The following is a 10378-nucleotide window of genomic DNA, read 5'->3' on the forward strand; positions in this document are numbered from 1 at the left end:
GGGATTCTAAGACCAAACAACAAACTGGGCAGGGAGACAGCCCCACCCATCAGGCTGCCTAAGGACCCTAAGCCAGCAGCCACCTCTAGATATGAACCTAGTCAGAGCCCTGCCCACCAGAGGGCCAAGACCCAGCTCCACCCACTAGGGGGCAGGCACCAGCCCCTCTCACCAGCAAGACTGCACAAGCCTCTAGATTAGCCAGTGGGCAGACACTAGAAGCAAGAAAACTATGGTCCTAAAGCCTACAGACTAAATAAAGGCCGGATCCTATCTTGGGACCAGCTGGCACCCGGACCTTAAGTGACAAAAGGGACTCACAGGACATCTATAGAGGGCCACTTCTCAAAGGCTGAGAAACATAACTAGCCCAGCACATACATAAAAATACCAATAGCAATTTAGACAAAATGAGGTGATAGGAATGTTTCAGATGAAGTAACAGGAGAAGACCCCAGAAGAAGAACTAAGTGTCTTAGGCTGGGTACAGGCAACGTACCCAAGAAGAAGTGCAGAGTAATGGTTGTAAAGATGATCAAAGAACTTGGGAGGAGAATGGATGCACACAGAGTGAGAAATTAGAAGTTTTTAACAAAGAATTACCAAATATAAAGAAGCACCGAACAGAATTAAAGAGTACAATAACAGAAATGAAAAGTACAGTAGAAGGAATCGATGGTATAACAAATGAGGTGGAAGAACAGATCAGTGATCTGGAAGACAGAGTAGTGGAAATTACCGCCACCAGCCAGAAAAAGAAAGAAGAAATGAGGACAGACCTCTGGGACAACATCGAATGGCTCAGCAGTTTAGCAATCAGGCACTGTCACTGCTGTGGCTCCATTTGCTGCTGTGGTACAGATTTGATCTCTGGCCCAGGAGCTTCCACATATAGCAGGTGTGGCCTAAACAAATGAATGAATGAATGGAGTACCCAAGGAAGGCATCACTGTGCAGACAATATTGAACAAAGACTTGAAGGAGGAGAGGAAACAAGCTATGTAGATATTTGGGACAGCATATTCTAGGCAGGGGCAACAGCAAGTAGAAGCCTGGCTTGATGAGGGAGAGTAATAAATTTTGAAATCAGAGGAACTGGGGGTGAAGGAAGGAGGCTGATTGTTATAAGCTTTGAAGGCCACTGCCAGGATTTTTGGCTTTTGCTCTGAGTAAAATGGAAAGGTATTGGAGAGTCTGGAGCAGAGGAGTAATATGACATTTTTAAAGGATTGAGTTCTCTGACTGTATGTTGAAAGAGGGACAGGAATGAAAACAAGCAGTCCAGTCCGGAGGCTTTTGCAATTATTCATGCTAAAAATAAAGGTGAATTGTGGACCAGGAGGGAATAGTGAGGGTAGTGAGAAGCAGTTGGATTCTGGATAAAACTTGAAGAGTTGAGTTCAAAATCCATCTGCTGATACATTGAATGTGAGTTTGGGAAAGAGAGCTATAAGACAAAGGTGACTTCTAGATTTGAGCCCTAAACAGATGTGGCTGCCATGAAGAGAAATGGGAAAACAGCCAGTGGAGCTGTTTTAAAGGAGCTGATCAAGAGTTCATTCTTGGACACATTGAGTTTAAATGTTTATTAGTAAATGGAGATGTCGAGTAGGCTGTTGGTGTATCAGTCTGGAGTTCAGGAGAGAGATCTGGACTGGACAGACAGGACCTCGTCATCCTATAGATGGAATTAAATGATGTGACTAAATGAGACCAATAAAGAAATGAATGTAGAGAAGAGATTCAAGAATCGAGCATTCCATGCTCTAATGCTGAGTCTAAGAAGATGAGTCTCAGTTCCCATCGTGGCTCAGTAATTAACAAATCCGACTAGGAACCATGAGGTTGCAGGTTCAATCCCTGGCCTTGCTCAGTGGGTTAAGGATCCGGTGTTGCCATGAGCTGTGGTGTAGGTCACAGACATTGCTCGGATCTGGCATTGCTGCAGCTGTGGTGTAGGCTGGCAGCTACAGCTCTGATTAGACCCCTAGCCTGTGAACCTCCTTATCCCAAGGGTGCGGCCCTAGAAAACACACACACACACAAAAAGAAGATGAGAAGAAATAGGCAAAGGGAACTGAGAAAGAGTAACTACTGAGGTTGGAGCAAGAAGAGTGTGCTGCAGAGTTTCCTGGTGGCTCAGTGGGTTAAGGATCTGGCATTGTCACTACTGTGGCTCAGGTCACTGCTGTGGTACAAGTTTGATCTCTGGTCTGGGAACTTCCACATGCTAAGGGTTCGGCCAAACCAGACCCCCACTAGAAAGAAACAAAGAAAGAAAGAGAATAGTGTAATGATAGTGTAGTGTCAGAGTACCTGTTGCGACTCAGTGGTTAACGAATCTGACTAGCATCCATGAGGATGCAGGTTCAATCCCTGGCCTTACTTACTCAGTGGGTTAAGGATCCAGCATTGCTGTGGCTGAGGCATATGCCCAGCAGCTGTAGCTCCAATTTGACCCCTAGCCTGGGAACTTCCATAAGCCTTGGGTGCAGCCCTAAAAAGAAAGCGCGCACCACACACACACACACACACACACACACACAATAGTGTAATGTTCTGGAAGTCAATGAGGAAATGTCTCAAGGAGTAGGGAATGATTTACTGTCCCAAACCACCACTAATGGTTAAGTGAGATGAGCAATATTTGGGTAAATCTTCACTGGAGTGGATTTGATAGCAAGTGAAAGGAAAGGAATTGAAATCGGTGAATAAGCAACTCTTTCTCAAGAAATTTTTGTTGATCTGTCTTGTGGTAGAGAAAACCGTGTTCAAGAGAGAGTTTTAAGATGGGAGAAATAAGCTTTGTACACTGGTGGGGAAGATCTAGTAGAGAGGGGAAATTTGATACTCAGGCATAGAGGACTCCTGGAGTGAAGACCTGAAGTGGAGGAGAGAGGATGGAGTCAGGAGCCTGAGTGCAAGGGTTGGCTTCTGAAAAGAGTGCTCATCATCATTCATCTGTACTAATGAGGGAGAAGGCAAAGAATATGGTGCAAAAGATAGAAGCTGGGTAGATGTGGTGGTGGTGGGTAGTTTTGGAGGTTCTTAGGATTGCTTTCATTTTCTTCAGCTGAAAATGAGAATTGGGAAGGAGGATTGGAGGCTTATGAAGAGAAGAGATGGGAGTTCCCGTTGTGGCGCAGTGGTTAGCGAATCCGACTAGGAACCATGAGGTTGTGGGTTCGATCCCTGCCCTTGCTCAGTGGGTCAAGGTTCCAGCATTGCCGTGAGCTGTGGTGTAGGTCGCAGACGTGGCTCGGATCCTGCGTTGCTGTGGCTCTGGCGTAGGCTGGCAGCTACAGCTCCGACTCAACCCCTAGCCCAGGAACCTCCATATGCGGCCCAAGAAATGGCAAAAAGACAAAAAAAAAAAAAAAGAGAGAAGAGATGGTATCTAGCTTGGGGTAAGTACCCACCTGAAGTTTGCAGTCATGAAGTTCAATTGAGATGAGTCATCAAGCTGTGTGTTTTTCTCTAGCCATACGCAGCTGCATGGGTAGAGGCGCCAAGAGGTAGTGAGTTGAGAATAACTTCAGCCAAGCAGGTGCACACTAGAGGGTGGGTCAGGGGAGCTGAGAGTGGACTGCAGGGACTCACATCCCATGTCACTGCTAATTATCCTATTGCCTCAGCTATGTGTACATGCCTATAACAATTATACCCAGCTTACCCATTTTAGAGAGACTGAGAGTAAATATATCATGTTCAAGATGAACTTGATGTGCTAGAACCATAGCCTTTGGTTGCTGTGGGGATGGCAAGATAATATAGTTCCTAGAGGTGCCTCTTCTTTGGCCTTCCAGTTCAAGTCTTCCCACGAGGACCATAAGGGTAACCCACCCTGTCCCTCCAAGAGGACCCCCCTTTTTGATGAGCACATCCTCACGACAATCCCCTATCACTTGAGATATCCTTGGTCTATGTCCCATGCAACTAAGAGAGCCTAACAGAGAAGTTTCAGTGCCCCTATTGTAAAATTAGTAATAATATTGGTAGTCACATATTTTTCCGTTGTTCCTAGAGCTTACACATTCTTGTTTAATTGTTATTTTTGTGAGTGGAAAACCGTATTCATTATATGTGTGAAATTTGGGGCCAAGTAGGCTATGCTTTGAACCTCAGCTTTATCATATATTATGGCACAAGTAGCAGCTGCTTTCCACTGTGATTTCATTATAGTTAATAGCAAGAAACACAGGCTCTATTACCGCCAAACTGCTTTATTACCAGGGCTTCTCCTTACCTATCTGAAGTGTAAACTTCACATTTGGACATCAGGATTCAGAAACACATTTGAGATAAATGTGTAACATCATAAAGGATGGCTAGCATAGAAGGGAGGCATTTTTCCAGGTTCATGTTGCCATTAGTCACTTCCAATGGATCTGACAACAGCAGTCTTCCCCAGGGTTCCTGCAAAAGAGCTCAGACTTTGTTCTCCAAAGTCCTTGGGCCCAAACAGCAACACACAAACCAACACAAACCAAACTAAGAAATTAGGAGTTCCCGTCGTGGCGCAGCGGTTAACAAATCCGACTAGGAACCATGAGGTTGCGGGTTCGGTCCCTGCCGTTGCTCAGTGGGTTAACGGATCCGGCGTTGCCGTGAGCTGTGGTGTAGGTTGCAGACGAGGCTCGGATCCCGCGTTGCTGTGGCTCTGGCGTAGGCCGGTGGCTACAGCTCTGATTCAACCCCTAGCCTGGGAACCTCCATATGCCGCGGGAGCGGCCCAAGAAATAGCAACAACAACAACAAAAAGACAAAAGACAAAAAAAAAAAAAAGAAATTAGTACAGCCACTGCATCCTTTCTGAAATTTATATCCAATAAATGCTTCTGATATATTCAAACACAATACAGAAATTTGTTTATATCAGACTTTAGTAATCACATGGCTAAAGGAAACAGATGGGAGCACAATGCTATTGCAGGTTCTGAGTTAATTGAAGTAATCGTTGGGTTCCCACTAGGAACACAACACTGCCAAGCCCTGGGATAGGAGGCAAGGAAAAAAAAAAAAAGGGCTCCTGCTTTCAAAATATAATATAATTGAGTTTGTGAGGAAAAGGCTTACATTCATGGTATTAAATGAGGGGCAGCATACACATACTTAGGTTCATATTCATTCCTCGACTAAAAGTATATGTATTGAAACATGGATTTTAAAAGGCCAAGCATTCCCTGGTGGCCTAGCAGTTAAAGGATTTGCTGTGGCACAGGTTTGATCCCTGGGCCGGGAACTTCTGCAGGCCATGGGTGTGGCCAAAAAATTAAAAAATAATAAATTAAAAATAAAAGGCAAGAAACAGATAAAATTAGGGACTTTTGCAAATACTTCCTCAATCCTCACAACTGCCCTAGGAGAGAGTGTTAATTCTCATTTGCAGGTAGGAGAGCCAAGGCTCACTGAAGCTCAATTGCTTGTCCAAGATCACTCAGCTCAGAGTGAGAGTCGTGAGATCAATCAAGACTTTTCATTTCAAAGCCAAACACCTGCCACCTCAGCAGAAGTGCTGTGAGTCATCAGGAAGGAGCGGGATCAGTGATGGTGCTGGGAAAAGGGTGCACATGAATTAGTTTTTTAAATGTAGTCATTAAGTAGCAGGTCAAGCCGGCATACTCTCCAGCCTCTAAGCTGGTGCTTCCTTTTTGCCCTTCCCCTGCACTGCACTCAAGACCCATCCCTCCCTGTGACTTCTTTGGGGATTTCTCATCAAGGTCATTTCTGCAGGGAAAATCTGTGTCAGCTGCTACCTTCTAAGGCCTCGACCCATTAACCCATTAACTCAGGCTCCTGAGAGAGATTGGCTGTGGAGGGATTAAAAAAAAAGTAGGGAAGGCCATTGGCTGTGGTGGTGGTGGTTTTGGCCTTTTCCTACTCTGAGGAGGTGGAGTAACTGATAGGTGGTTACAGAGTCTGTAATAAGGGCATTTCTTTCAAGACCATGAGCTGAGGTGTAGAAGGAATTATATCCTATGCTGATCTGGGATCAAAATGTGAGTCAGTTGGGCTTCCTCCTAAGAACAAAACTTTCTAGCCAGAAGATCAGGCTGGTGGGCTCAGGCCGCTGCAATTTGTGTTCTGAGAATGGCCGTGTCACCAGAGAATGTGACCAGGTGTCCAGAAACCAGGCTGGTCTCTTATTTCTTTGCAAGTGGCTTAGCACGGAATGGGAGGGTGGCTTGGCTTTGTAGTGGAGTCTTTGAATCTTTGTAGTGGAGGCTCTGTGCCTCCTGAAGCTATCTAGTTGCTCTACTGCTCAGTTTCCCCATAGGTTCAGTGGGTATCATAATAATTACCTTGCAAAATTACTGTTGTTAGTAGATAAGATACCTAGGACACCCCAGAGTGTCCGACACTAAATAGGTCCCACTCCTATTTCTCTCAATATCAAGCCTCCAGTGTCTCTGCCAGGTGCTTATCTGAACAAGTAGCTTTGTTAACTCCAGCTTTGTCCATGAACCTTTCCTGTTCTTTGGAAAATAAGTGCTCCAGGAAGAGCACTCTTTGCATGTGTCAGGCATGCCAAACAGCCCTTGTGGGAAGGGCTCCAGAGAAGTGGTGCTCGTTAGAGCGGAAGCAGCTTGGGACAGGGCCTCGCTGTGCAACTTGGGGAGAGACAATTCACCTCTCTGGGTCTCCATTTCCTCAGCTGTTCCCTGGGGGGAACCAAAGCTGCCCTTGATTTCCGTCTCGCAAGATTGAGGTAGTAATACCTCTTCTACCTAATGGCAGGGAGGCTCTTGCTCTCCCCCTCACAGCAGGTATTTGAGAAAATATCTGCCTTGTGAAACAGTGGGACTGGGGGAATGGGGTGTGGGGGTGGCAGTTGGAGACAGCTGTGTGGAGAACCCACTAAGAACAGAGCAGTGAAAGTCCTCTGCAAACCCCGCCATGCTGGACCCAGGAAGAGCAGGCTTGATCATTGAAGCAGGTGCTTTTGTTTTAGATTCACAGGTGCAGTGAATCTCAATCCTCTGACCGCAAGGCCATGGCTGAGAAAGGCTGCATGGGCAACAGCATTAACCTTCTCTACAGAGATCTGGTCTCGGAGGTGAACAGGCGCAGAATCACCATGACCATGAGGTACTCCCAACCTCTTGGGGCGGGCGGGGCGGGGCGGGGAGGTTGGGATGGCACATACATGCTGATGCCCACCAAGCACCTGAAACTCCCCCAGATGCTGGTTTATGTAAATGTATTCAGTGTATTCATCCGTTGCAGGGAGGCAGGTTTTACGGATGAGAAAATACTTTGTCGTCCACTGTCACATGGTCCTTCAACAGGCAATGATAAGGGTGCTGGGACGAACTTCAGATCAGTGTCTCCTAATTGGGAGGTGGGGATCACTTAGATAACCTGATGGAAGTTATGATGTACCCTCCCAGTATAAAAATGCATGACACTGCAAAGTTGGAGGATAGCATGGACTCCCTGAAACTTGTCCTCATTCCCAACTAGACTATAGGTTCCCCACAGGCAAGGACGGTTTCTCTCCTTCACCACCGTGGGCCTGGTGACCACGACTATGCTAGCGTGCCCTGAGAAAGGGGAGATCTCAACAGCTTGTCTGGCCCAAAGAAGAGGGTTTGCCTGTGCTGCATGCCGGAGTTCTCAAATGAGTCCACTGCCTGACACCTTCCCCTGGCTGCAGGGTCAGTGGATAAAATACAGGATGCCTAATTAAATTTGACTTTTAGATGAACAACTAAAAGGTTTTTTTGGCCCAAGTATGTCTGTGTGATATTTGTGATAAACTTACAATTAAAAAAGAGTCATTTTTCTGAAATTCAAATATAATTGGGCATCCTGTATTTTCATCTGCTAAATCTGGCAAGCCTACGATGGCCACTGTGGGGTGTCCTCTCTCTGGTCTAAGATCTCCAGATCCAGGCGGGCACCTAAGACATCCCATATATAAAGATGAACAAGGAAAACATTAGGTCTCAAATTTATATGAAAACTGAACTCTGTTGATGATCAGCTAGATGCTGCCTCTTCCTGTGTGTCAAGAGGTCATGAATAGATTCTGACTTTCTCAACGTAAGGACAGAAGCTATAAAACTGGAGGAAGTCGGGGGGCTGCTTCACTCACAGCAAATGCCAACATGTTGCAGTTTGTCTTTGTGTGTTGAGGGGGACTTAACTTTGTGGGTTAAATTATAGAATCTAGTCTTAATGAATGTAACCCTCAATGGAGATAAGTGGCTAACAAATTTCTGCAAAGAAACCTGGGTTGAAATAATGTAATGATGCAAATATGAATATTCAATTGGCAGAGTTGATACTTTTGTTTTGAGTTCTGTAGGTAGAGTATGAACTTAAAAATAGTGATTTTATTAAACCTGATAATTTGGCCAAAGAAAGAAGCTATTGATTTGAAATAGGGACTTCTATCTAGAATCATTCACTATGCCTCTTGACCTTAGAGTTTATGGGATGCAAGGTATTATTGATTTTTTTAAAATTATGTACAATTCCTTGGTTAATACAGGTAGGGAGACATTAAACCTTTACTGATGGGGCTATGTGGCAAACTTGACACGTCCAGTTAGACGGTGAGAATGGGCATTGTCTCCAGTGGGCTGTGGTCTCTGTGCTCCAACATCCACTGAAGAAGGAAGAGGGAGTAGCTCATTTGGTTGGGGATCCAGCATTGTCACTGCCGTGGCTCAGGTTGCTGCTGTGCTGTGAGTTCAATCCCTGGTCTAGGAACTTCCACATGCCGTGGATGCAGCCAAAAAAGAAGGAAGAATTCTGATGATTTTGGGGGGTCTCCTAGCTTCTTCCCCTGTTACCTCCTCCCCATTCCCTCACATGCCTTCAGCAACATTAGGGATCAGCTCTGACTGGGAGATCTGAGTTTGGATTCCAGTTCTGTCTTATACTGGTGACATGATCTGGGTAAATCACCTTCTATCTCAGCTTCTTCAGCTGAAAAACTTAATTGTGAGCTGTGATTGAGAATCTGAACATAGTTTGTAGTTAACTCCCAAGGCCCTGGAATGTTGTAGGTATTCAGAGAATAGTTAAATCTGAGCCTTTAATCACTTACCAGGTGAGTCGTATTCTTTTGAAGGCAGGGTTTGCCCAGCTCTGAGTAGAGTAGGAAAGCCAGATGATTCTAGGAGAAGGGGGAGAGGACCAGGTAGGCTGGGGGGGGGCGGGGCGGGAAGGAGGTGAGAGAGGAGTGGGGACTAGGCAGAAAGGAGAGCTGAAATGACCATAGAATATCTGGAGTGCAGATAAAACCCTGAGGGAGAGCCTACCCTAGGCTGAATGTACAGAGAGCTGGCTGGTAGGGGTGGACCACAGCTACACTGGCTCCATGGGACCAGTAGAGAGGGTTAAGTTCTCTCTGAGAAGAGCAGACACACAGTTAAAATGTAAATAGCATACATCTCATTTTTGCCAGGTGATAGCCCTGAAAACATGGGTAGGTGAGTCAGGATGTCCTCTAAAATGTAAAGTGTTCTCTTTCAGTGCCAGGATCCGGGGGTTTGTTTTTTCTTCTTTTTAAAAGCCCCTCCTTGGAGTTCCTGTCGTGGTGCAGTGGTTAACGAATCCAATGAGGAACCATGAGGTTGCAGGTTCGATCCCTGGCCTCGCTCAGTGGGTTAAGGATCTGGCATTGCCGTGAGCTGTGGTGTAGGTTGCAGATGCAGCTCGAATCCCACGTTGCTGTGGCTCTGGCGTAGGCCAGCGGCTACAGCTCCGACTCGACCCCTAGCCTGGGAACCTCCATATGCCGCGGGAGCGGCCCAAGAAATGGCAAAAAGACAAAAAATAAAATAAAATAAAAATAAAAGCCCCTCCTTATTTAAATGACATTCAGTGTGCCTCTCCTCCCAGAGAAGAGAAATTTACCAAGAAAAGTGATGAAGCGGGGGCAATACTCTCAGATGTGGATGCAGAGCAAGCCCCTCCTCCTAGCACAGCCGGCCCCGAAGTACCCCCAGCCCCACCTCCCTCTCCAGCTGAGGACGCCAAAGACTCCTCAGCTTCTAAAGCATCAGCCCTTTTGAAGTAAACCTTGACAGAATACTCCAGAAAACAGTTTCCCTGAAGTCCTTGGTGTTGTCTTTGAAGACTGTCTTGAAATAGCTTTGTTCTTTGCTAGTTTTCTTCTCCTGCAACCACTGTTGAGCACTGTTCTTACTCATGCACTTACAGTAATCCTTGGTTTCTCAAGCCACACCTCTGATTAATGTCTATGTTTGGTCTTTAATTTATGTCACTCTGCAGAATACGTATGATAGTCAGTTGTATTTGAATTAAAAAAAAAATGATCAAGCCTGAGTGTTTGTTACTAAATTTGGATGAGTGAAAAGTCCAGGCTTCTGTGAATTTAAAGACTTGAGCTGCAGAGAATGCT

At 45.7% G+C, this 10378-nt stretch overlaps 1 protein-coding gene across 1 annotated transcript; it reads left to right on the forward strand.

Annotated features, from left to right (window-relative positions):
• The first annotated feature begins 6961 nt into the window (after positions 1 to 6961).
• On the forward strand, positions 6962 to 10147 carry MYOCOS (myocilin opposite strand). The gene is made up of 2 exons (XM_047751798.1): positions 6962 to 7089; positions 9856 to 10147. The coding sequence occupies exons 1-2, from the start codon at positions 6995 to 6997 to the stop codon at positions 10031 to 10033; spliced, it is 273 nt and encodes a 90-aa protein (XP_047607754.1). The 5' UTR covers positions 6962 to 6994; the 3' UTR covers positions 10034 to 10147.
• Positions 10148 to 10378: the final 231 nt, after the last annotated feature.

Source organism: Phacochoerus africanus, chromosome 11 (assembly GCF_016906955.1).
Source record: "Phacochoerus africanus isolate WHEZ1 chromosome 11, ROS_Pafr_v1, whole genome shotgun sequence".
Taxonomy (NCBI): domain Eukaryota; kingdom Metazoa; phylum Chordata; class Mammalia; order Artiodactyla; family Suidae; genus Phacochoerus; species Phacochoerus africanus.

Coding starts and splice junctions, on each gene's coding strand:
- MYOCOS (XM_047751798.1), top strand. CDS start 6,995: ATGGCTGAGAAAGGCTGCATGGGCAACAGCATTAACCTTCTCTACAGA. Junction 7,090..9,855: donor AGAATCACCATGACCATGAG/GTACTCCCAACC, acceptor CTCTCCTCCCAG/AGAAGAGAAATTTACCAAGA.